The sequence below is a fragment of the Emydura macquarii genome, unplaced genomic scaffold, assembly GCF_026122565.2.
Source record: "Emydura macquarii macquarii isolate MOO-44397 ecotype Brisbane River unplaced genomic scaffold, CSIRO-AGI_Emac_v2 contig_2636, whole genome shotgun sequence".
Lineage (NCBI taxonomy): Eukaryota > Metazoa > Chordata > Testudines > Chelidae > Emydura > Emydura macquarii.
This window is the reverse complement of record NW_027132773.1, coordinates 23,031,016-23,056,218: the sequence shown is the minus strand read 5'-3', so window position 1 is coordinate 23,056,218 and position 25,203 is coordinate 23,031,016. Positions and strand designations below refer to the sequence as shown.

General features: G+C 49.1%; 2 protein-coding genes across 5 annotated transcripts in view; both read left to right on the top strand.

The window, feature by feature from the left end:
• CADPS2 (calcium dependent secretion activator 2) overlaps positions 1–6,491 on the top strand; it is a 501,284-nt gene extending 494,793 nt beyond the window's left edge. For all 3 annotated transcript variants that reach the window (XM_067564292.1, XM_067564291.1, XM_067564293.1), the window contains 2 exons: positions 809–913; positions 5,535–6,491. In XM_067564292.1, coding sequence (XP_067420393.1) covers positions 809–913; positions 5,535–5,705 — 276 coding nt within the window. In that variant the 3' untranslated portion in view covers positions 5,706–6,491. The remainder of the gene's footprint in view (positions 1–808; positions 914–5,534) is intronic.
• Positions 6,492–21,193: 14,702 nt separating this feature from the next.
• Positions 21,194–24,366, top strand: FEZF1 (FEZ family zinc finger 1). Of its 2 annotated transcripts, XM_067563974.1 has the most exons (5): positions 21,194–21,616; positions 21,767–21,988; positions 22,101–22,235; positions 22,462–22,594; positions 23,234–24,366. In XM_067563974.1, the coding sequence occupies exons 1-5, from the start codon at positions 21,194–21,196 to the stop codon at positions 23,530–23,532; spliced, it is 1,212 nt and encodes a 403-aa protein (XP_067420075.1). In that variant the 3' UTR covers positions 23,533–24,366. The 2 variants fall into 2 exon arrangements, with proteins under 2 accessions (XP_067420075.1, XP_067420074.1); XM_067563973.1 differs by having other exon boundaries at positions 21,194–21,988.
• Positions 24,367–25,203: the final 837 nt, after the last annotated feature.

Genomic DNA, 25,203 nt, shown 5'->3' with positions numbered 1-25,203 from the left:
GCACTAACTGCAGTAAGATTATTTTTGCCATATCAATTCATAAAGCTTTGAGTGAAAATGTTTTCAAACATGCCTAGCATGCAAAAGAAAAAAAAAGAGATCCTGTAACATAGTTGGTAACAAATGGAAAGCAAAATCCTGAAAAGCTTGGGTTTTTTTTATAGTTTCTGGTTTTACTGAAATAAAACTCCCATTGACTTTGGGTGTTTTGTCGAAGTCAGGAGTGAATAAAAACAAAGTAAGGACTTCAAGATCTTTGCCTCATCGTTAGATGCCCTGATCTTATATTAGATATTGTTTTCCTGTTTGGTGTGGAAAACCTGAAGCACAGCAAAATCTTTCTTTAAAGATAATCTTCCTGCTTTTTCAGCAGTCAATTCTTTCATGTGTGTATTTATTACACATTCTTACTGACAGATAGCAAAGTGCAAAACACTATTTCACATGAATTTGTTATACCACCAAGACAGCATAGCGATTGCTAATTCATGTAAAGCACAGTCCAGGCATAGGCATAGTTTAACTTCTGTATTTGGGGGGGCAGCTACAGTCAGGGCAATGGGGCTGTGGCTGGAGAGGCAAATTCTGCACCTGCCTGAGGCTTGCAGTTTGGGGGAGCAATGCCCCCCAAACTACGCCTGTGAGTCCAGGTCAAGTTAGTTGGTTTCCTAGCAACACATGCAATTCTCTTAACAGAAATTATATCATTGATGACTTCAAGTGCTGATCTCTGGTCATTACCTCTCATTACTAAATATGTTAAATGAATACTTCAGAAGTTTTTTGTTTTTTTCACCTTTCTTTCCAGCAATGGTACAGCAGCTCCATGAAAGTCATATGTATGTGGTTGGCTGATAGATTAGACCTTCAGCTTCACATCTACCAACTGAAGACTCTCATCAAGATAGTGAAGGTAAACAAAATGTATTGAATTAGATTACAAAACAGCATTAGAGAGAAAAGTGAAGAATGGTTAATAGACAATAAACTGCTATAGACAAACATGGGTCACTGTGCAAATCCAGACATGTGCAGTGAAGAAAGTTGCTACTTTGTATCAGGGTTTCCATTCCCCTTTGTTTACCAATGGGGGAGAAGTATATTTAAAAATGCTTATCCTGATTTGTAGGAAGAAAGACAAGAGACAATGGACGTGGTTTAATTAGGCCGCAACTTTATTCACTTAATTATCTGGGAATAAAAGGTAATAAATTGTACAATGCAGCTCATCATTCTTTCCTTAGCCATTTCCACCTACTTAGAAGCACTGCTCCCAGGCCTCCCCCATCTGAACCTGGTCTCAGCCCATTACTGGCATCCCACCACCCTCCCCTCATATGAGGGAGCTAAACAGGGCTGGAAAAAAGATGGGGTTGTCTCCCAGCTGGACCAGAGCTCCAACTAGTTTCATTAGGGGATGCCTTGCCCTAAAAGCACTTCCAGCTCCTGTTTATCAGGGAACCATATGCCCTCTGTAATGAGTACCTGCACTGGACAATAGCATAATCTCACCAGGCCATCCAAGTTTAGCTTTGCCATCCTAGAGCCAGGTCCTACACTATTGGTTTCAACTAAAACAGAATTGAGCCCTTTGTTTCCTTTCAGGCCACTGGTTGGTGATAGCATAGCCAAGATACTCTCTGAGGGGTGGCTCCAATGAGAGCCTGCTTGCAGAATTCAAAGTTTTCCTCAAGGAAGGAGAACAGTGGAAGCATCACCTGCCCTCCTCAAGGGCTAAAGCCTTCATGGGGTACAAGAAGTTCACGCAGTGGGATCTACTAGCAAAATTATACAAGAAAGGGGCTTCTGGAAAATTTGACCTCAGGTCTATAGAGTCCAAAAGATTTACCAAAATTGCCACTTAAGGGGTGACTGATGCACTGTGAGTCAGTAGTTGGGAGGACCACCTATGACAGCACTGTTGTCTACACTAACAATACAGATTGACACCATGGTTAGCCTTGCTTAGAGGAAGTGCACTAAACAACTGTGCAAACTGGCAGCAACTTTGTGGCTGGACATGTGGAGTGTTATGGGCATGAGGAAGGTTCCAAATGTGGTTTCAATGCCTACAACCTCTAGTATACAAAAGGTCCTAAATCCCATCTGGGTCACTTTATATCCATCTGTATATAAACATTTCTGGAGAAGGTCCAGAAAGAGCTATTTAAGTTATTCAGAGGCTCTGAACTACCATCATAAGATGGAGAGTTTAATCTTATATACTTCACAGAAGATGCCAAGGTGAATCCTGGTTGTATTTTATAAGTACGTAAAAAGTGGTTGCAAAGTGTTTCAAAAGATGTGGTTGAACTAAATAGCAACAGAACACACGGAAACTTACGGAAATTAAAAAAAGAAAAAAACTGGATGTAAGTAAATGAAAAGACTTTTTTCTTGGAAGGCAATCAAAGCTTGGAATTCAAGGAAAAAAACAGGCTCTTACTTGGACACTAGTGATACCTCAAGATATAAATGAGATTGTGACAATTACTTCAGATTATATAATTATTTTTATTTTATGTTTTATAGAGTACCATCAGTTTGCACAGAGCTGTACGCTAAGTGAGGCATGCCAGATCACTGCCTCGGTGTGCTAAATTCATGGCAAGAACAATAGAGCACATGCACACAGAGGGGGAAAAAGTAGTCTGAAGAATAAGAAATATTCTTCCCCAGCTGGCCAGCAGAGGTTACCCTACGAGAAATACTAATAAAGTACTAAAATTCCCAAATTAGCATAAGATGCTTTGGTTGTGTAACTGCTTTTAGCAATAACGCAATTGCACCACCAAAAGCCACTCCATTGAATTGAGAATATAGTCCAATGAGCCTGATGCTGAAGTCTACAATGAGGCAAAACTTCTACTGAAATCATTGGGAGATTTGTCTGGATAATGGTTGCAAAATCAATCCTGAAAAGTCATGTAAAAGAAGGAGAATTCTGAAAAAGTGTGAAAATCCTACTGTATTTATAGTAGTGCGATATAGTGAGTGACTATATCCAGTGTCTACATGGTTTTCTATTTGTTGTCTCATAATTATTTCCTCATTTGAAGGAAAAGTGCACCCACTTTGCTCAAACCCACAGTATAAAAATCCACAAAGTAATCCAGAAATTCTAATATGTGGACTCTTGAGGCATAGGTTAAAGGTTTTAATTAAAATGGGTATTTCTGAGCTTTGTACTTGTAGAAACTATATCAGGCATTGAGGGTGTCATGAAAGATGGTTATAATAGATGTGAGATATAAATCAAGCGATTGGAAAGGAAGCAAATTGTATGAAGTGGGAAGGGTCATAAGTAGAGATGAAAGATATAAGCAGTGATGAAGTTTTGGATATATATGAAAGTGATGCGTAGAACTCTGATCTCAGTATGGTTCACAATACAGCTGCCCATGGACTTAAAGGATTTCCCTTGGGGAGCATTCTACACCTATGCTTTGAGTGCAGTGGCTACCGGTTCATTTCCAGAGGCAATTCAAGGTTTTGGTTTTCAGAGAGAGAGAGATTGCCCACCATCTGAAATCAACTGAAATGATCAAACTGATGTGTTCACTTTGGGGCTGAGAACAGAGCAATCTCAGGAGAAGGTCTTCAGCCCTGGAACTTACTCCCCTCTTTGATCCGACACTGACAGAAAAACAACTGTGGTGTTCAGGGCAGGCTGCAGACTTCATCAGTTAACCCAGGATTAGTTTAAGGGGGTTGGTTAAGGAAAGATAGGCTCCTTATTGGGATTGCTTAGATTACCTTTAAATTAGATTTACTTTATTGTTGGTTCTATTGCATCAAAAGGTCAGTGCATCTATAGGAGATTATTCAATAGGTACATTATATTAATGCAAAAAATTAAATCTGGAAGGAATAGACTATCAGTCGGAGTGATTTAGTCAGAGCATTGGAGAATAAAAACCTGGATAGCTGTGTTTTGGATGGACTGGGGGGCAGAATCAATGGGATATGGAAAGGTCAGCAAAGTGGATCCATATGGGAAATTAACAGGCAGTGGTTAAAATAGACAAAGTGGTAGGGAATTGGTGGCCTTTAGTCCATTCCTGCTCCTCTTCTCCTATAGACTTTTCCATGCACATTGTAAGCCTAAACCACTGCTGCCAGAAAACATGTCAGAGTATGAGTATGTTGGATTTTCACTGCTGCCTGCCTGTCTTTAGGCATCATCACTGAATAATGTGACTCCTTAGTCGTCTTGCTCAACACAGAAAGTGAAATGAAACAGTAGCCTCTTCTGTGTCATGGCAAATCTATGCATCAGGGAAACAAAACCTTAAAGAGTGAACAAAAAGAAGGTGGTGTAGATGGATTTGCAATTTAAGTGAGCATTTATTCTGCCTTTTTTAATTATAAAAAAAAAAAAAAAAAAAAAAGCAGTGAACATAGAAACTGTTACATCACAGGATACAGAACACATCTTAACACTTGGTTTCTAATTTATTCTTATACACCTGGTTTATGATGCAGAGATAACTGCAAAGGAAATTATATTATGAGGAAAGAGGTGACGACATTTTCTGCTGAATGGTAAACAATAGCTATAATCACATTCATAATTGAATATTCAACTGTAGACTTCTCAGCCACAAAATGCTGTCCTCTTAAGACTGATTTAACAAAATTATTCCAAATTGCTTAGACATTCACAAAGCTCTTTGTCAGGTTATCTCTGAATGAATGAGATGACTGCAGAGTTACTGAGAAATATGCACTGAATGAGGAAGCTTAATACAAAACACAACACCTTAAAGGAATGTTTTTTTCAGTTGTGGACAATAGATCCTTTTCTGGTATCCATTGAGTGAAACAATTTAACATTGTCTACACTAATGACGTTTTGCAAAAATTACCCAACGTTAGACAAAAGCTTATAACACCTTTGTCCATTTCCATGGTTGCTACCACTGCTAGAAATCAAACTTAAGCATAGAGAAGATCTTTGGGAACCAAGTATTTAGGAGATTATTGTATTGGGAGGGGAACTGACCCATAAAAAGCAATCTTTCTTTCAAAGTGGTGCACAAGAGGAAAAAGTTGATGACAACTGCCTTAAAGAAATAATTGCAAATACACCTTGGTAACTTGAACTATATAATGTTTCAAGTGAGATGGCTTATCACTAGACATCTCTCCTGATTTGATAGATACAACAGATTTATATGCACAAGGTCAAGATGATTGTGACAATAAGTTGCTTACATGGACACACAACATTGTTGCTGGTGGTTCTGTCCTGTGGGTCAAATTCTCAAAACTGATTAGTAATTTGGGGCGTCTTCTTTTTTGGAGAGGTCATCTTGGGATGTTTTAAAGGGATCTGATTTCCAGAAAGTGCTGAGCTGTCACCCAAAAATGAAGGCACCAGCACCCCTTGAAATGGTAGGCTTAGGTTTTTAAAAGGAATGAAACTTTTAATAGCGTATAATTGGGCACTTATGCGGTGAGTGCTAGACTATACTTGGGCTTCTTGGGAAAATCCAATGGTGCATTTAGAATGTTTTCTCTTCTTGCCACAGAAAACCTACCGAGACTTCAGATTGCAGGGTGTCTTGGAAGGAACACTGAACAGTAAAACCTATGATACCGTTCACAGCCGCCTTACAGTAGAGGAGGCCACCGTCTCAGTCACCAATGGGGGAGGACTTCAGGGTATCACCATGAAAGATAGCGATGAAGAAGAAGGATGATAGTGAGATATTTCACCTAGAAAGTCAACACGAGGTGTTTGTTTTGTAACTTGTCCTTGTATTTGCATTTATAGTTTTGATTTACAACACTCAAGTACCAAAAATGTAATTCATTCCACTTTTTTTAATCTGAAAGCAGAATTATTGGGAGGAAAAGTGCCAAGAATTTTTTGAGGACATTGATTTCAGTCTATTTTAATGTATAGCTTTGCTTAGAACTGTGAGAATGTGGGCATGGAGTTTGAGTTCCACTTGTGATTAAGTTTCTTTACCTTTTGTTAAAGTTACCATTTGTTCCTGTAACTCCATCAAATAGTGACGTCCAGTGCAGAAAAAGAGATGTGTGCCTCACATAATACACAATTATACAGGAAGTTATTCTTGGATAATTCAGTGCCCTTGTTTAAAATATAGTGTATTTTCAGGATTACACTTTATATGTTTTTTGTTCTTGTTTTGTACTTAATTTTTCATTGTGTGATGTGCATTAAAAACTTAAATCTTGGTTCATAGTGCTTTGAGTTTGGTATATAAATAGGAGAACTCCAGGGACTACAAAATGCACATAGACTATTTAGGAGGATTGTGTCTTCTGTTTCCCTACATTCATTTGCAAGTTTAAGGATATCTCATCATGTTGGATGTCAGTAAGCTTGCCATCAGTGTTTCTATTTCTATGTGAAATTTTGCAGGCAATAAGAACACATTTTGTCATGACCACCTCTGTATCTATCCAAGTTTGTATAGAATTCTAAAATTAAAAGATGTTTTCAGTATTTCAAATCATTCAAACTGTCATCTAGTTTTTTCTTGTAAAAACAAGTAAGCTATTTCTGAATGCTTGTGGTATTTGATAACCTGCTTTGAACGGAGAACTACTTGAATATCTGAGGCCCTTGGCAGTGTTATATAAACAAACACCTATATCCTCATGCCTTTAATGTGAGTTTAACAGAACCAGACAAGGTTCTCTCAAAATTTGCTGTTCCTATTAAAAAAACAAAAACAAAAAACAACCCCACAGTGTTTCTGATTTTTTCAGCGAACATGTATAAATCCTCTCTTCATATGGATGGGAGCCAAAGGAATTTTGAAAGAACAGTATCTGAAGAAGGAGTGGGAAGAAGTTACTAAAGTTCCCATTGACCCTTGATGTCTGTGCTTAATTTAACAGAGTGGAGTGTTTTACTCAGAACAAGTCAGAAATGTGCAGCTTACACGATGTTTCCTTGCTGTGACAGTCGTAGAACTTCAGAGGGGTTCTGGAAGCACAAACGGTCTGATAATTGAAAAGTTTAGCGCGGTTAAGAGAGTTTGTTATTAAGTGTGCATATAAACTGTGCAGAGCAAGGGCAGGCAGGTGATACGTCTGCATAGCTCAGCTACTTAGAAAAGAGAGTGACAATTACTCCCCCAAACCGAAAAGGAGTTTATTTAAATGAAATAGAAGGGAAAAATCAAACATAATTTGCTGTTGAAAACCATCCATGCCTCTTCACAGGGAGGAGGAGGTAAAGTTTTCCAGGTCCGGCTTTGCCTCGCCTTCTGCCTCCCCAGATTGTCCCTCCTTGAGTGAGTTGCCTTTAATTTTCATTGCCCCTTCTCCGGCAGGAGAGGGGATTTGCTACTCTGCTCACGTTAAGTGCAGTAGTGGTTCCCCCGGCCTCAGAGGGTTAAAGCCCTCGCCCTGCAGAGGGAAAAGGAAGGGACCGGGATGGGCAGACTCGGGAATCACAAGACACCGGTTGCCTGCGTCGGTCTGGAGAGAGAAGCTGCTTCCACGCGGCAGCAGGAGAAGGCTCGTTCTTCTATATTGGTTCGTGGCAAGAATGATGGGGTGGGATTGGCTTGCCAGGCCCGTGGCCAGATGTCCCAGTCCCCGTCACGCGGCGCTCCGGGGGCCAAACATCTGGGGCGCGCAGCGCCCGGAAGAGTTCTGAACAGAACGGCCCTCGCAGCAGTTGTCCCCATCGGATCCCTGGGGAATCCTAGGAGGGTGCAAACTTCCTCCAAGCAAATTCACCCCTTACTGCGTGGATTTTGCTATTTTGACCGGAGGCGCTAAATCGGTGGCGTTTTACAAAGGTGCCTTTTGTAGCCGCAAGTCAGGCTAGATTTTGTAAGAGGCTATTTACACACATGTAATAACAACCCAGAATAGATCGTCTTTATGTATTAGCTGCCCTGTTCACCATCCTGCACGGCATGCGAAGCTCGGGTGTCCTGTGAAATTCACGTCGTTCAAAATCTCCTTTACACGGTTTGGCAGACGAGATGTCTGCAAGCAGAGCTCGCTGGAGAGCTTGCTCCTCGTAACTCGACTTCTCAGAAACCGGGGAAAACAACGACCAACCCCGCTCAGCAAATGCGGAGCCGCAAAGCAGAGATTCCCTGGGATCGGAGCACGAGGTGGGCTCTTCTGCCGTGTCAGGAGCGATTTCTGGACATTGTGGTTCGCAAACGCCACGGGAAATGCACTGGCAATATTTGCAACGGTTTAACCCCCAAATCCAAAAATTGTCTCGGGAATAACTGGCAAAATCCAACCTCTAATGGCTGAATTGTCAGAGGAAAGGGTAAATCGGCTCCCTCGTCTGTGGAGAAGGGGAGACTATTGTGGGGAAATCTGTAGCGCCCTAAAATGTTTTTGATCCTCTGGACAAACACGAACAAGTGCTGTCCTGCCCTTGAACTCCCTGGGAGTTTTTCTGATGTTCTGCCCCCATCTCTGCAAACTGCCTTCACGGGCCTGGCAACAATTACAGATTAGTGAATGCCTTGTCCAGGGAGGGCAACTCCAAAGCTGTGCTGTGTGTTTGCCGCACTTCAGCCGCCCAGGACAGTGGGAGAGTTCAGGGAAAGCCCAAGTGTTTTGTTGGCTGTTGTGGCTGGGCTGCTGTGAATGAGAAGGACGTAGTGGGAAGCGTTGGTCTGTGGATTTTTTAACGGTGGGGCTATTTTTATAGTTAGGCCACTCGTGCACCCCATTGAACAAACCAAGACAAAGAGAAGGTCAACCCTGCTCGAACCTAATCAAAAGAGGAAAGGTTATTCCCGCAGCAGGAGCCCCTCAAAGCAGCGTAGCCAGAATATGCATGTGATTTGCGGAGAGCCTACTTTCCGTGTAAACCTAACCATTGTAGAACCTCCCCTACATTGTGTATAATAAACAGAGCAGCCCCATTTCGCTTGAACCGGGACACGAGAATTCAGCACAGAAGAAAGGAACCTGCAGTTCCACGCGTGTGTTGGGATCTGCGTTTGAACTCACTCCTCTGTGTAACCAGTGTTTGCACAGGATGGGGTTTGGCCAGGCTGTTCTTGCATTTTGCTGCTGCCGAAGGAGTTTGGCGTTTTCTCTAAAGTACAGAATACCAATTCAGAGTGGGAAGAAAAGAGCCTCCAGATCTTTAGAGCTGAAAGGCAATTGCAAGGGCTGGACACCTGACAATCCGGGGGTGGGAAGGAAATCAAAGAACCGGTTCTGGGGGGTTTCTGGGCAGCAACAAGTCGCTCAGAGAGCTTTAAAAAGATTCGCAATCAACGCTGACGCCTTTAGCGATCATATGCGAGGAAAGACACGGTTTGGGTCTTGCCTCTGACCGCGGGGTTTAGCGTTAAAGCAATTTATCTTCCCCTTGAGGAGCGTGTAAAAAAAAAAGTTTACGGGAAAATAATGTGCTAGGTAATTAATGTAACAGTCGGTTCCCATAGACTGGTTTTTCAATGGAAGTAGAAGAGGGCTCGTCCTAGTCCTAGCCGGCGAGTCGGGCTATTACCGGGAGAGCAGAGCCCATTCAAATAGTTCCAGTTGTTAACATGCTGCTAATAAACCCCGCGAAACAAAAGACGTGTGAGCCCAAGTGTTTTCCTCTCCGGACTCCTGCTCTGTGTGCGTCCTGCATCTGCGACTGCTCTTGATTAGCGGCGTGGGTCTTATTAAGGGAAGGCGAGGGCCGCAGTAGTGCGGAGGGAAGCGGGGAAGGCACAGTTGCAAAAGGAAAGCAGAACAAGAAGGTAAATGAAGTGGAAAATAATAGGGTTGCTTCTCCGAGCCGGTAATAGGTCTGCACTCGGTCGTTTTTAACTCATTTGGGGGTTTGTTGGACTGCGGTTAATAACTGTGACTTAATGTATTTTATTGGCATAGCCACTTGCACAGGAATCCCTCTCTCCTGGAGCCATCAACGCACCATGTCACTGTTCCTGTGCAACTGGTCATTCATTGAAAGCGCCTTTATGCCTGCCTGTAGAGATGCTACCCAGGCTGTGGTCCCCCCGCCCCCAGGATGCTCTCCGGGTGCACGAAAGCCGGCTGAATGGCAGGGCTGAGGTCAGAGGGTTACTGGCCAGCGGGACTTCTGAACTGACAAACTCATCGTCAATAACAGCCTAAGACTAGAGCCTGCCGCTGGGAAAAGAGAAGCCACCACGCACAAGGAGCCAAAGTTCACCCCTGGCCTGATGGAAGGCAAGGAAAAGCAGGCAGGCTCAGCAGCCGGGAGCAGTGTAGACAGGAGGCCAAGCCCCGAGGTGAAACCTTTACGAGGCCCCGAGCTAAAGGCCGTTGAAGCGAAGAAGTGTCTTGCTATCGGATCAGACCCAATCCGTGCCCAAATCTGCCTCCTGCCTTCTCCGCTGCCTTCAAGATGCATGTAGGAGACCCCGCTGGGGAGGCGGCCACTGGAGGAAGCAGAAGCGGTCCCGCACCAGCCCTGTAGGGTTTGGGGTTGAATCCGACCCGAAAGTGTGTATGTAGCTGGAGGGGCCGGGAGGCGGCGGGGAGAGGGAAAGCTAGCCTTCATTCCCCAATGAAATGTCTTAGTTCTGTATTTCATCCTTTATTCCTCCACGACATGAAATTCCCCGATGGCTGGGATGATGTAGTCGGGGTTGGTCCTGCTCTGAGCAGGGGGTGGGACTAGATGACCTCCTGAGGTCCCTTCCAGCCCTCATCTGCTCTGAAATGAGCGGAGACAAGCTCCAGGAAGTTGCCCAGTTCTTCTCCTGGGGCAGGCTGCTGTGTGGGACGGATGGACCTGGCCTGAGAGAGAGATTCAGCATCCCAGCGTAACCGTGCTTGATAGCGCAGCGCGTCTCGAGTGTGGAAGGCTGCCTGGAGCCAGTGGTCAGCTGAAGTGGTGTAACACCCTTCCAGTGCTGCAGGCTGCTATTCCTAGTTCAGGTGAAGGGGCTGTGTCTGCGTGGTCTGGTATCTCTGGCGGCGTGCTCAGGGCTGTCCTCCTGCCCCGCTGTTGTACTGAGCTGGGCACAGTGCCTTTCTTCACAGTGGATCAGAAGCTTTTTTCACAGCTGAAGAGCGGACAGAAAGTCAAGTAAAAAGCATTCGTTGTCTTTAGCAGACAAAGGCCTAACCAGCTCCAATGGCTGGAGTTAGAAACATCGAAACTGGAAAGGGCCCTTGGGGAAGCTTGTGAGCAACTCTCCAGCGTTTGGCGCCTTTCCACCGCCTGCTCCAGTTCGAACAAGTTCTCATTGGCCTCCCTGGCGCTGACTGCGGCAGTGAGGGGTAAGAATCCCCCCGCTGCAGGAACGCCCGGGTGAAATGCTCTGGCCTGTTCCCTGCAGGTCAGACTCGATCACCTACTGTAGTCTGGCTGTCAGATCTGTGAACTCCTGTGCTGTGGAGACAGGCTGAGTTTCTTACCATGAACCTAAAGAGATCTCAGCATATGTTCCGTTTGGTCGCCATCGTTTTTAACCCCAAGCGCCTTATTCCTGGCAAAACACGGCCCGCCTGTCAGAATTACACCGAGCAGCGCTTTGAGCAAAGGCAGCAAAAGGGCCTTGTTTGTATCTGTGACCAAGTTACAAACCCGCTGACCAGCGAGTAACAGAGTCCGAGCGCGAAAGGCCGCTGCCCGGTCCAGAAGTTGTTCTCGGAACCGGAGCAGAACACACCCGGCAGCTCACCCGAGCGGTTTCTTTAGCACTTGCTCTAATCGTAGCACTTCGGAGAGGCCAGATCATTTCTTGAGGCATTCGCCTGTTGTGCTAGTAGCTAATCGTCGGGCTAAGCCGGCCACAGCCTCCAGTCCCGCAGATCGTGGGTGGTTGTGCTCAGAGGTTGAGCTGAGGGCTCGGCTCCTGCGGCCAGACAAGGCCTGTGACCTCAGTGGGAACAGCAGCGGGGCCTACACGGGCGGGAGCGTTTTGAAATGTCCCTGAGGAAATGTGTTCCCAACCCCGTGCCGGGGGGGGCGAGGGACTTGCTGGGCCAGGCTCCAGAAGACCCGTTTCGTTCCGTAGCCGGCTTCTTCCCACGCGTGAACCCCGCCGGTGGGAACGAAAGGCCAGCCAAGGACTCGTTCGCTCCGATTCCGGCGGGCTCCTAACGCAGCTTCCGAATCTACCAGCCGCAGAGAAACCAGGGGCTGCGGGTTTGTGTGTAACCGGGAGGGGCCGGCCTGAGGAGAGCCACCACGAAGGCGCCTATGCGGCAGTACCAGGAGCAAGGGGGGCCTGGGTTTGCCACTCCGTCTGCCCCATGCCTGCAAAGAGCTTTTATAGAAAGATCTGAAAGAAAATTGACGGGCCCGGGCCAATTGCTCCTCCCCCGAGACTGTCCCTCCAGCTACAATCCTGGATTCAGCCCCCTTGCGCCGGGCCGAGCCCCCCAAGACTTGTTACCAAAGCAGATCACGACTCGTGCGCTCGCTAACATCGCGCCCACCTGCTGGATCTTGTCAGCTACGACTGCAGGGGGAAAGGGAGGAGTTTGGTGTGTGAATCTAGCCCGTATTTAACCCCCGCCAGCCCCGGGCCGTCGCGGCAGCTTTTCCGGCAAATGTAGACGTGCGAGAAGACACGAGGCTCCTGTTTCAGAGCCCGACGGAGGGGCTCACGTTCCGTGACTCACTGAGTTGGGAGGGTTGTTCACGGCTTTAACCGCGTCTAGTCCCGAGAAGCGGGGCCGCGCTGCGGTACAAAGCCCAGCGAGCAGGCCGGTGTTCACAGTAACGTGCTTTGGACCAGCAGGGACACGTGGGAAAGCCGCGTAGGATGCCCCCGCCCCTGAGAGCCTGCGATTTTCTTTGTCGTGTAGCGTTTGTCTCTCCGCCACCTTCCGCCAGCCCGAAGCGCCGGGGTGACAGGTGGCGGTGACAGACTGGAAGGCAGCTGGACGGGTTCAGGGATAAGTCTGTGAAGGTGTAACTCAGGGGTGTGGCGTCAGCTCCCCCTCCCCCCATCTTTTACTAGGCCGGGAAACCCTTTTACAAAGGAGAGCGGTGTGATCCTGTCCTGAACGCGTTCAGTCCCCACCCCCCTTCAACTGTGACCCGCTGGTAAAACGCTGCTGAGGAGCGCCCAGGGTGTCAGGGCAGGAACGTGCCTGCGCTGCTCTTCGCTCTCAGCGCCAGCGCCGTGCACGCCAGCTCCAACAAAAAGCGAAGGTGCAGCCCGCCAGTCGGAGTCAAGCGCACAGCGACTGCGCAGCTGCCGTGCAGCCAAGCCGGGCACAGGGCCAGGGAGGGCGAGCGGGCTTTCAGCGTCCACACTGCAGGCTGCCTGGCGGTTGGATCCATGCTAGGGAAACCCGGCTCGGCCCTTCGGTGCGCGCTGACGAGCTGCATGAAGAGACACAGCCTGGCAGCCTTGGTGCGGGGGCCTGAGCCGAAGCACCCTGAAGTGAATGGGCCTCCTTTGAATCCGGCCCCCAGCGAGAGCGAGAAGCTCTCTGCGCACAGGAGTGCGAGTTGGAGGCGACTGGGCTCTCACTCTGCCACCGACTCCCTCTGTGGCCTGGGATATGGCCCTTAACCTCACTGCCTCGATTTCCCCCATCTGTAAATGGGACTCAGTGGGCTTGATCGGTTTAGCGCATAAGGGTGGATTTGGATGATGAAGGGGCAGCGTTTGAAGCGGCTAGAAGCCCCTTGTGCAGCTTGTTACACCTATAACGACCTGACAAGCCCACTCGCTGTGTTTATAAACCGTATTAAAGAGAGCCCCGTCTGTACATGTGCATTACTCCTTATACAGATAATGCATCCGGAAGGGCATATATTCCCCTTCGCCACCTGGCCGTTCTCTTATCCTTACATCGGTGACGTTTACATTGAGGATCTGTGAATTCTTTGGAAACCGGACTTCAGAAAGACCTATTTGATCCGCAGATTGTTATCCCAGTTAATACATTCTTCCCAGGGCGCCATCTCAGTTTATTTCAGTACAAGGCAGTCATGTCGCCTCTTCCCTATTTATGAATGTACATGCTGAGGCCCTTAAAACTAAAGCAGGTAGATGCAGCAATCAAATTCCCCCTGATAACCTGGGAGTTTCTATTGCAAAAGCTGAAATCGCTCGGTCGTGAGTTTGTCGCTGGGTGGCTTTGGAAGCAGGCACGAGAGCTTATTGAAAAGGCCGCTCATCGGGTTAGAGAACCTGCTAGCATCAAAGGTGTTTTAGAAAAGAGTCCAGCAAAAAGCAATGTGAAGGTGAGACTCTCTCTCTGGGGCACTGGTGATATAGGGCCTCATCCAAAAAGCCATGCACTCAAGGAAGAGTCTTTTAAGAGTTGAATCAGGCTCATGGAGTAGGATCCTTAAACGTTTTCATTCTAAGAGACCTAGGTTACTAATAGGATTTGATCCCACTCCATCAAATCAAATGTGGCGAAGACAATCTACGGATGCGTCTATAACAGTCTGCCTGACAAGCCAGAGCACGCAAAGCAATGAAGGCTTGACCAAAATACGTTTCTGACAGCTACCCACATCTAACAAACACGAATCTTCGGGAGTGTGGACAATGAGCCTTTTTTTTTTCCCCAAGCCGAGTCTCTAATAAATGTTTTAATTAAACTGACGTTTAATCAAAAGTTTAATAAGCAAATAAAAAATTGCAATTTAAACAGATTGGGGGGGAACGACAAAACCAGAGAATTATTTCCCAAATACAGAAAGTTGAGACTATTTTCTGTACATTGGTAGAAATTCCCTTATTGTTCCTTGGTACCCAGAGAATAATTGTACTCATTAAGGAGTTTTCCAAATGTCCAGAATTGTAGATTGTGACTAGCAACTTCGCTCCAACTTCCACTGCCAGTTTTTGTTTTGTTTTATTTAAATATGATTTGGGGCTTTTGAAAACTAATTTTCCCCCAAATGAGTCCTCTTACGAACTGTACAGAACTACGGAACGGTAACACAGCCTGAACGCAAACCGCAGTCAAACCTGGGCAGCAAACGAAAGAGCAAACCTCCCCGTCTAAATGGATCAGCCGGCTATGACCGGAGTATAGCACGGCAGCACTGGTGCCGTTGAGATGTGATAGTGCCGAAAACCAACATGGAGAAGTCAATGGGACGTGTGAGAAAGAAGAGCAGGATTTGCTGCGGGATTGGATTCAGCCTGGGACGGGTCCTGTAGGCGCAACGTTTACAATGAACCTCGTCTCTTTTGAAAAGCGAAGCGGAGTAAGAGGAAGGCACGAACGTTCTGGCACCTGGAATTCGGGACCGGACCAGCGGCCGGGCTGCGCCACAAAACTCCCGCACTTTACTCGTTTAGCTAAACCTGCTCCCGGCCCGACCTCCAAATACACCAGAAGAAATCAAAAGCAAAGCTCGTTATTCATCAAGCTCCGATTGAGAGCGCTTAAAATGCACGGCTTGCCTGAGCCAGGCAGCCCAGGACGTTCATTTCGCGGGAATTGAGCTCACCATTTGCTGAACTGGAAAGGAACAAGTGGGGAAGTGCCATTCATAGCGCCAGCTGCTGTTGGCCCCTCCCAGCCACTTTTACCAAGGGCCCTTGGAGTTGGTGACACCGCCGGGCCCCCTCATTGGCAGCCTGATGAGATTAGCTGGGATTGCCGGAGTTCGTGCTCAGCGCTGGGCTGCGGCAACAACTCGGGGGCGTGCGTGATGGCGAGCCGGGAGTGCGGCTCCACGGGTGTCACTTGTAACTTTCATTACAGGTGGTTAGAGGATCGCTACCTGCACAGTTTTAATTCGCACCAGCGTGGTGATCGGCACGGAGATTGGTCGCCTGCATGGCATCAGACACGTTTGTTGGTTTGTTTCTGGTGCAGACAACTCTTTGCAGATGGACTCACTGAAACAAACAAACAAACAAACACCCCAACCATGATTTACTGTAAAATAACCATGTCCCTTGCCGTGGACTCATATACATTGCTGGGGAGGAAAGATCCAAACGAATTTAGTAGATAGTGACGCCTAAATTTCATGCCCAACAAAACAAACAAACCCTACGTCAATATTTCTTCTGCACATAGTGCGGGCGCTTCACAACGGAACCTGCTGATTGCCAAAGGACCGCGCTGCTGACATATCATAACATCGCCATTCAGTCTGATACCGGATCATGAAGCATGTCAATGCCTAGCGTGCTCACTCTGCCAGACCGGAGCAATAGCGGACAGCAAGTCACTGCGGAATAAGAAAGCGACTGAAGAGTCCTGCCAAAGGGGTGTTGATGGGGCAGTTACAACTGAACCCGCTCCATTAAAATGACCTGGGGGCCGGCGACTCTGCAGTTAAGCCAGAGATCAATGCCCCCCCCCCCTTTTTTTTTTTCTTTGTAAATCTTGTATATAAACCATTTCTCGTTTATAGTTTAGAGACACCTTAAAACCAAACCAAAACATGAACTCTAAAACATTACAACCACCACCAGGGACTAAATTCCACATTGAAAAAGCCCTGGAGATGCCGGGTGAATGCACTCCGCTGTGTCCAGGTATGTCCGTGTGCACGGTGTAGGATATAAAGCGCTGTTCTGAGATGCGTGGCGGTGCAACAGAGCAGTCTAGGGGACGGCATGGCACTTATAGATCTGGGTTTGCCGGCTTTTGTTTGAGGGCAAATCAGCCCTTTAACAACGCTGGACTGTAAAGGTGGGATCCCGATGGCCATTAAATAAGAACAAAGCAGTGGCTGTGAACGAATCTCTACAAAGTGACTACAAATACTAATCAGATACAGAGGAAGCCGGCAGAGTCCTTCAGTGAAGCAGGCAGGAGCGCTGTGCCGTCTGGACCCTCCTCCTTGCTTTTTCCCCTAGATCGCCCGGAAGACTAATCCCAAATAAAACACGCTAGATTCCCCTCGCCTTCTCCTCCCAGAGCTAATATGCAGCAAGTGGAAGAAGCTTGTTGTCTTTATCCAGATCCGACGGTGAAATGCAGCCTGTTCCTAGGGGGACTGTAAAACACGTCCAGGAGAAGATTAATACACGCAGCAGAAGGTCGGAGAAATTATTATGCTTTTCAATTCATTTTTTATTTAAAAAGGCAATGGAATTATGTGTTTTATTACGGAGGAAGAAATGAAAGATTAAGGATTAGGCGGTATTTTACATCGCTGTAATCGCCTTTGGGTTCAGATTGGAGTAATCTTGACCACGGGATGAATTCGCCTGTGGCTCGGATTTAAATGCATGTAGAGATATGTTATGAGAATAATGCAAGTGAGCAATATCAAGAACATAGTTTAGGAGCGAATGAAATGCAAAACCGATTACGGGGAAAAAGAGAACAGCGGCTTTCCCAGAGAGGATACGAAATTATTGTAGCCGAGGCAAACTTTTGCCCTTAATTCCTCAGAAGGTTTTTTTAACTTCAGGGAGGTCACCTGGGGTTTGCTACTTCCCTAGCCAGAACAGGCTAGACTGCCCTTTTTAGGGCAACATCCTAGCCACATCCTGGCTACAGAGAAGGGCCAGAGATTGGAAAAAGAAAGGCAAATAAATGGTGAAACATCCCAGTTCGAAGGCATGCCCTTTGCAAATAGAAGATGCCAAGCCGGCGAATCGTATCCATCTAAACGTGGCAGGAATACGTCCCTTCAGCACCAGGAATTTGGTTGGAGAGGTGCTTGTGGCGTAGCAGAACCGCCACTCTAATACCTTTAGCAAAGCATGGGCCTGAGTGAGATGCAATGTCCCGGAAAAGAGCCGGGGGAAAAAAAGATCATGCTGCTTTAAGAGCGTAACTAGATTTTCGGCAATTTTTGCGTTAGCAAAACCCCCTTCTGTCAAGTAGAAGCTGCTCCTGAAAAGACAGCCACATCTCTTGGATGGCTAGTTAATAATTTGGCTTGCGGACAAGTTTTCCTCTCTGCCAAGCACAGAGGGGAAAATATCCATTAACAAGTACTGAATAATCAAGATTTCCAAAGCGCCCTCTTTACCACTTCAGTATTAAGAAGGCCAGTGTAATACTAATGGAAGGGTTGTAATTGCTGCTCTGGGATATTTACACTGCTCAGATGACACGACATCTATTTTACTTTCAAACACATGTCAAAAAGTCAATCCCAAAAAGACCAGTTAAAAGCAACCTGTTAACCTATTAAGTACAGGGGATTTGAAGCATCTAAACCCACACAACAATAATTCCTTTCTTCCCCACCAGTTAAGAGGAAATGTGTCTAGATCAAATTAAATGTAAATTGTTCTGAAGGAGGAAACTTCTCCTAGAATAGGCACAAAATAGACCCGGGAGATTTGCACGATAGAAAATGAAGATCAGTCAAATTGGACGAAGTGACCCTCCCACAGGTGCGTGATACGCTAATCTGATTGCATTTGTGTCCCTGTCAAACTCCTTCCTACACAGTGCTGCAGTTTCTCCGGTGCGCCTTTCAATCGGACCCTGCGGTGCCCGGCCGCTGGAGGAGTCTCTGGGGCTTTAGGTGCTGATGCAGGAAGCAGCAGGTAAGACGAGGGCCCCCCCTGTGGGAACCTGATCAGCCCTTAAAAGGCAGCAATTAAAGTCTTAACCGCGACCCATCTGCCGCAGGACCCACTCCAGCGCCCCCCCCCCCCCCCCCGGTAACCCCCACCGCTCGCCCTTTGTCTGCACCCAGGAGGGAAGAAACGGGAGCAGCGCCCAGCAGGGAAAAAGGGGAAACGTGGAGCTCGGCGGGGCGCTCCCAAATCCGTGCCGCCCCAACCCCGGCTCGTCCAGCCCCCCAGCTGCTCCCTCGCTCTCCATCCCATCCCAGCACCCCTAGGCCCCTACTGGGTCCACTTCCCACTGCTCAGCGGCCCCGGGCATCTCCCCACACTGCTGCCCACCAGACACAAGCCAGCTCCCTCCCCTGAGGAATCAGAGGCCTGGGGGTTGCTGTGCCCGACATAGGGGCCCTGGTCCCGCACTATGGGGGAGTTTTGCATGTGGGATCGCAGGCCTAGCTGTGCTCCCAGGGCCGGGCTCCCAGGCTGGTGCCATGGGAAGGGATGGGACCTCCCCCCTTCCCAGTAACACACCCCAACGCAGTGGGCCGATGTTACCACTCTGCTTTGAGGCAAAGCTGGCTTTTGTGGCCTGGGTCAGTTTGTCGCCTGCCTGCCCCGGACAGAGCTCCATGGACCCGGGGGTGCCACATGTACTTGGGGAAGTCGAAGATCTGTGGCCGCAGCCACCCGGGCATCCGGAGCAGGGAGACCTCCCAGCGTCAGCCTCCCGCCAGGGACCCGCACTTCCCCCCCCCCCCCCGCCCGCTTTCCTTCTCGTCCCCACCGCGGGCCCCCAGGAGACGGGCCCTGCGGTACCTGGCTCTCTAGATGTCCGCTCCTCTGGGAGAGGAGGATCCACCCTTCTCTGCCCCGGAGGCGGCGGCGATGCAGCCCGTGTCCAGGTTCTCCGTGCCCCACAGGCCGGTCCCCGCGGAGCGCTGGGGAGGCCCTCGGGGCTGGGCCAGGGTCTCTAGCAGCGCCTTGCCCCGGACTCGCGGGTGGGGGTTGAGCGACCTTTCCCTGCCATCCTGGCCCCATTTCGGGTCTCTCCATTAGAGCCCCCGGGGAGCTCCTTCCCCCTGAAACAGGGCCAGGGCCTTCGTCCAGCCCTCTGCGCCAGCCTCCCCGCTTCCGCGGGCCGCGGGCGGGCTATTGCTGGGCCCCAGCTGCGCGCCCGAAGTGCAGAGACTAGCGGGGGAGAGTGGCGGGGCCATCCCCAGCTGCGGTGCCCCGGCTGGGCTCTGCCTCCCCTCCCACGTGTGCGAAAGGCCCTTCCGAGCATGGAGTCGTGCAGGGGGAGCATGCCACAGGCCCCTCCGGGAGGGGGGGGGGCACACAAAGGGGCGGCTGCTCGGCCACACCCAGGCCCCGCTAAGGGCCCCCCGAAAGCTTCAGCCGTACAGGAGCCGGGGGAGGCGCCGAGCCCATTGCAGCGGGGAGCAGCGGCGGCCGGGCACCGCAATGCCCCGGGCCGGGCACAAGTGCTGCCTGTTGCGGCGCTTCCTTTAGCAGAGAAGGCTTGCACACAGATTTGTCCTTAGCTGCAAGGCCTCTCTTTCCATGCCAGCCGCCAATGGCCGGGGCAGACGGGACAACTGACCCTTCTCTATCCGCAGATCAGCATGAACAGACAGGTCAAAAACCACTGAGGGCGACCCTCTCCTCCTGCTCTGTGGCTGGGAACCAGGGGAGCCGGGCCCCTGTATGTCTACAGCGCTCCCCCCGTCAGGATTAGGGCGCCTAGGAGCTGGTGAACTCTCTGGGGAATACACAGGCGGTCTCCGCTTGGCCAAGCACTTCCTCCGCCCGCCGCGTTTCCATTCCACGTGCGGTGATTCGCTTTAAGCGCGGCCTGGCCTCGCCGTTCGTGGCGTGGCTTCGAAGCTGGGCCGGGGCGAGGTTTAGCCCCGTCGCTGGCTTTTTCCGAAAGACCAAAGCCCTCCAAACTGGGAGCTCGGCGCCCGTGAGACCGGCAGCAGCAGAGCAGCCGACATCACCCCCCCCCCCCCCCCCACTCCATCCAGAGACCAGGCTGGAAAGGGGCAAGGACACAAACCGCTTCCCTCGGCGCCGCTTTTCCTGCAGCACCTTGTTTGACAAATCGAGCCGGCGCGCGCCCCTACGCTGGGCTTCGCTTCCTTACTTAGCACTTGGACAATGATTTCAGATGCTGTCACTTAGAGCCAAACAAGAAAATTGATGTCGGATCTGCTGGGCCTCTAAAGCCTGGCGAAACAGATTGCGAATAATACAAAAAGAGGGGAGGGGGGGTAGAGAAGGGGAGTGCGAGGGGGAGAGAGACCCCTCCTTCTCTGGGAGGGGGAGACTCCGGCTCCAATGAAAAGTTGCTAGAGGAGTGGGGGGAGCGTGGGAGGGGGGGAGGTGAAGGGGGGAAACTTTTCCTGTTGACTGTTGGAAGCGAATTGAGCAATTATCTAGTTTACCTTCTCCTCTTGGAAGTTAACGATTGGCGGGATCTTGGCTGCGTTATTGACACAACACTTTCTATTGATAGAAGGAAGCAGCGATTGTCCTTAAACCACTGGTGCGCCAAAGTAAACGGCGATGGGCTGGCATGCGTCCACTGGACCGGGAAGGCTGGTTCCACTGGCGGGGAGGCTCTGATGATGGTGGCGACGGCGATGCGGGGCTCCCTCCTCACAGATCAGTGACAAGAAAAGGGAGAGTGGGGAGCGAGAGGGGGAAAAAAGAGGCGTCTACCAAAGCTGCTCAGCCCGGCGAACAAATGCGATCCAGCCATGGACAATAGTGGCCACCACACGGCAATCAAAATCTTAGCAACTTCTCCAGCCAGAGAAAGCCTGTCTGCTAGAAGCAACATGATCAGCACTTCCAAACCCCTCGCTTTCTCCATTGAGCGAATAATGGCCAGGACTCCGGAGCCCAAGTCCAACCCGGTCCCGCACTTCCTCCAAGGAGCCGTGCCCAAAGGAGACCCCAAACACGCTCTGCACCTCAACTCCTCCATCCCCTGCATGATCCCCTTTGTCCCGGTGGCCTACGACCCCCTCCCCAAAGCGGGGCTGGCCGGATCGGAAGCCAGGAAGGCTCACTTGGACTCCTCTTCCTCCTCCTTCAGCTGCGGCGATCTGTTGAACTGTGCCCTGACTCTGAAAGGAGATTTCCCCCGCGATGCCCTGCCCCTGCAGCAGTACAAACTGGTGAGACCGCGAGTGGTCAATCACTCCTCTTTCCACGCCATGGGAGCGCTGTGCTACTTCAACCGGGGCGACAGCCCTTGTCACCCGCAGTCCAGTGTCAACATCCACCCGGTGGCTTCTTATTTCCTCAGCTCTCCTTTGCACCCGCAGCCCAAGGCGTACCTGGCGGAGAGAAACAAACTGGTGCTCCCCTCCGTGGAAAAGTACCCATCCGGAGTAGCCTTTAAAGACTTATCGCAGGCTCAGCTCCAGCACTACATGAAAGAAAGTGCCCAGATCCTGTCGGAGAAAATCGCGTTCAAGAGCTCGGACTTCAGCCGGAGCTCGCCCAGCAGCAAGCCCAAAGTTTTCACGTGTGAAGTTTGTGGAAAGGCAAGTAACAGCACGTTTCTACCCCATTTTCTGCTCCCGTTTTAGAACTGCTCCCCTCCCCCGGTTGCTTTCTGATTCTAATTGTTTCTTTCCCCCTGATTTAATTTTCAAGGTATTTAATGCACATTATAATTTAACTCGCCATATGCCAGTCCACACAGGAGCCAGACCCTTTGTTTGCAAAGTTTGTGGCAAGGGCTTCCGACAAGCAAGCACTCTCTGCCGGCACAAGATCATACACACCCAGGTGAATATATCTTACGCCTATTTCCACCTGCTTTTGCTGATCCGTTCGGACAGAAAACTGTTAAAACGGTGTCATTTGGTTGGGAGGCTTTTGCTTTTGTTTTCGTTTGTTTTTTGTAAACAGATTTTGCGTCGGTCTCACGTCTCTCTAAAGCCCCAGATTTCCAAGTACTGGAAAGCGCTTTGCCATGCATTTAGTTAAGTATTTGCTTTTTGTTTCCTTATAGGAAAAACCTCACAAGTGTAACCAATGCGGCAAAGCGTTTAACCGAAGTTCCACTTTAAACACACACACGCGAATCCATGCCGGCTACAAACCTTTTGTTTGTGAATTTTGTGGCAAAGGATTTCATCAAAAAGGTACAAGTTTTACACCGCTTCTGGCTAGTCTCCGAATCCCACCCTGCGAGGTTAACAATCGAAACCATTTGCAGGAGGGCTTGCTTTATTCATTAGCAATTATGGTTATTCTTCTGTTATTGTTTTATTTATTTTTAAACCCTTGGGTCGGCTTTAACCTTGAGATCCATTTTGATGTTGAATTCTCTGTATCTCAAGCGGCCGATGTAAGCTCGCCGCGGAGTGAGAGCAGAGAACTTTCGTTTCTATATCGCACTGCGAGTTGCAGTTTCCAATGTATTTTAATTTCCTCCTAAATGTCCTATTTTTACTATCCATCTTTCTGCTCAGGTGCGAGAACCTTCGTTTATTTAATATTAAGCTTGGATTCTAATAATCCTCAGGCTAGCGTGCAGATTCTTTCCTTTTAAACGTTTGTAGGTTTTATAAACCTTCTTGTATCCAGAGCGCTACAATTTGGTTCCAGAAATGCATTTTCGAGCAGGGATATTGCGGGTGGGTGGCTTTTGTGGCCTTTTGTTTTAGTTGAAAACGATCAACGGAACATTTGCAGCTTGCGCTCGGGCTTGGGGATGGGACAAACAAAGCTTTCTCCCCCTTGTAGGTAGGGTCCGTGACCCTTGGCTTGTCTGTTCCCAGGTAATTACAAAAACCACAAACTGACCCACAGCGGCGAGAAGCAGTTCAAGTGCAATATCTGCAACAAGGCTTTCCACCAGGTGTACAACCTGACCTTCCACATGCACACCCACAACGACAAGAAGCCCTTCACCTGCCCCACCTGCGGAAAGGGCTTCTGCAGGAACTTTGATCTCAAGAAGCACGTCCGCAAACTGCACGACAGCACCCTGGGACTGCCGCGAGCCCCTGCCGAGCCGGGGCCGGACCAGCCGCTGCAGACGCCCGGCACGCTGTTGCAACAGCTGCACCATCAGTGAGGGACCCGCAAGCCCGGTCCTACCCCCGGCGAAAGCAACCCGGAGCCCCGCCGTTGCAACCGCCCTCCTGCTTCTTTGCATGCCCCCGTTAAGCGGTTTTGTGTATTATGCTCTGTTTGGCCACTGACATGGATGGGCTGGTCGTTTACTTCTTTTTGTTGTTGTTGGGTTTGTTTGGTTTTTCTCCCCAAGACTCGATTTTTTTTTTTTTAAACATCTCAGGGTTGGAGATGGTTTAAAAAAAAAAAAAAAAAAAGCCAAGCCAATTTCTGCTGTATTTATTGGGATCTGTATTATCCGAATCGGGAAGGCTGCACCACTTCTAATTATTTCGATGTGTATATATTTCCAGTGTGTTGGTTCTGCCCTGTCTCAGATGCCTGCTGGTTGTCCCTTCTTGATATCTCGCCCCCTTCACCCCCACCCTGAATATCGTATCTATATGGACAGAGCTGGTTCGCTATGTACGGATTTGAATTTCGGTTTGATTCTTGCACGTGAAAAATGAATTCGGTGACCTGATGGAAATAAATACTTGGAGCATGATGATTGAATCATCAAGGGCGCATTAGCTATTTAAATTATTCAGCTACAAGACCAATGATTAAAGAACTGTGATCCCACCATACCGATTCCTAATGTATTGATAAAGAAAGGCTGGGGAGGGGGCGGTTAATAGGTAACGCCAACACAGAGGAGTGTGTGTGTGTGTTGTGTATATTTATGTTCCGTCGAGGAGGGAAGATGGATGGAAATCAAAGCTGGCTGGTGCCAGGTCCTTGAAATGCTCCAAGTGCTAATCAGCAGCTCTGCTGTGAGCTTAGTCTCTGCTGTTTTCTAACTGCAAACCACTCCTGTTTTCTTGCCAAAACACTGAAACAACTGCTAAAGACTTTAATTAAGAGGGGTAATTAGTTCGGATTTATCAAAGCCGGGTTGTTATACTATTAGCTGCTCAGCAGAAGCTGCCAATCCTGGCTGAAAAATTAAGCACGCTCCTAACGGTGCAGAGAAAGAAAACAGCGCGGAGGAACGGCGGAGCCTGGAAAGGAGATTTTGAATTTAGGTGTTTCTTTTAAATCCTTCCTTTTGCGAAACCGAATGAACTCCCCCAAATCAGGCGCGGTCCCCAGCCACTGGTAACAGGAAAAGCGGATCGCTAAGGGGCTTCTTTTGCTATTGTTATTTACTGCTCTCCACAAAAAGAGGCGCGAGTCAGCCCGGTGGGAGCCGCAGGCGGCGATCGGGTCCGGCCCGGGGATCGGGTGCCCAGGTAACCGTCTCCCGGAGACCGGGAGTTTGGGTTTCCCGCGTGGAAGGCGCTGCTTGGCACGAAACAAACAACCCCGCCGGGAGGATCTTTTCTAAAGGGCGATGCCAGCGGGCAGCAACACGGAATCCGAGGAGCGGCGACCGCAGCGCCCCGTCCTCCAAGGTCCTTAGCCGCGGCGTCCTCCAGTTTTAAGCGCTTAAAAGCGGTTGTCCGCGTTTGAATTTCGGGCCGGGCAATTGTCCTCTGGCTTCCCCGAAGGGGGCCGCTGAGGTTCCACTGAATCGGTTTCCCGCCCGTCGGCTGCGCCCTGCACCGCTGCAGAACCGCTTGTGACACCGACGGCCACGCGTGGAGAGGCAAAATGTGTCCCGCGGGCGGAAAGTCACGGGCGAGGAGCG

Bases quoted from the DNA above. Each gene is read 5' to 3' on its own strand.
- FEZF1 (XM_067563973.1), top strand. From the start codon at position 21,194: ATGGACAATAGTGGCCACCACACGGCAATCAAAATCTTAGCAACTTCT. The intron at 21,989-22,100 runs GCAAGTAACAGC...TTAATTTTCAAG, and splicing joins CGTGTGAAGTTTGTGGAAAG to GTATTTAATGCACATTATAA. The intron at 22,236-22,461 runs GTGAATATATCT...GTTTCCTTATAG, and splicing joins ACAAGATCATACACACCCAG to GAAAAACCTCACAAGTGTAA.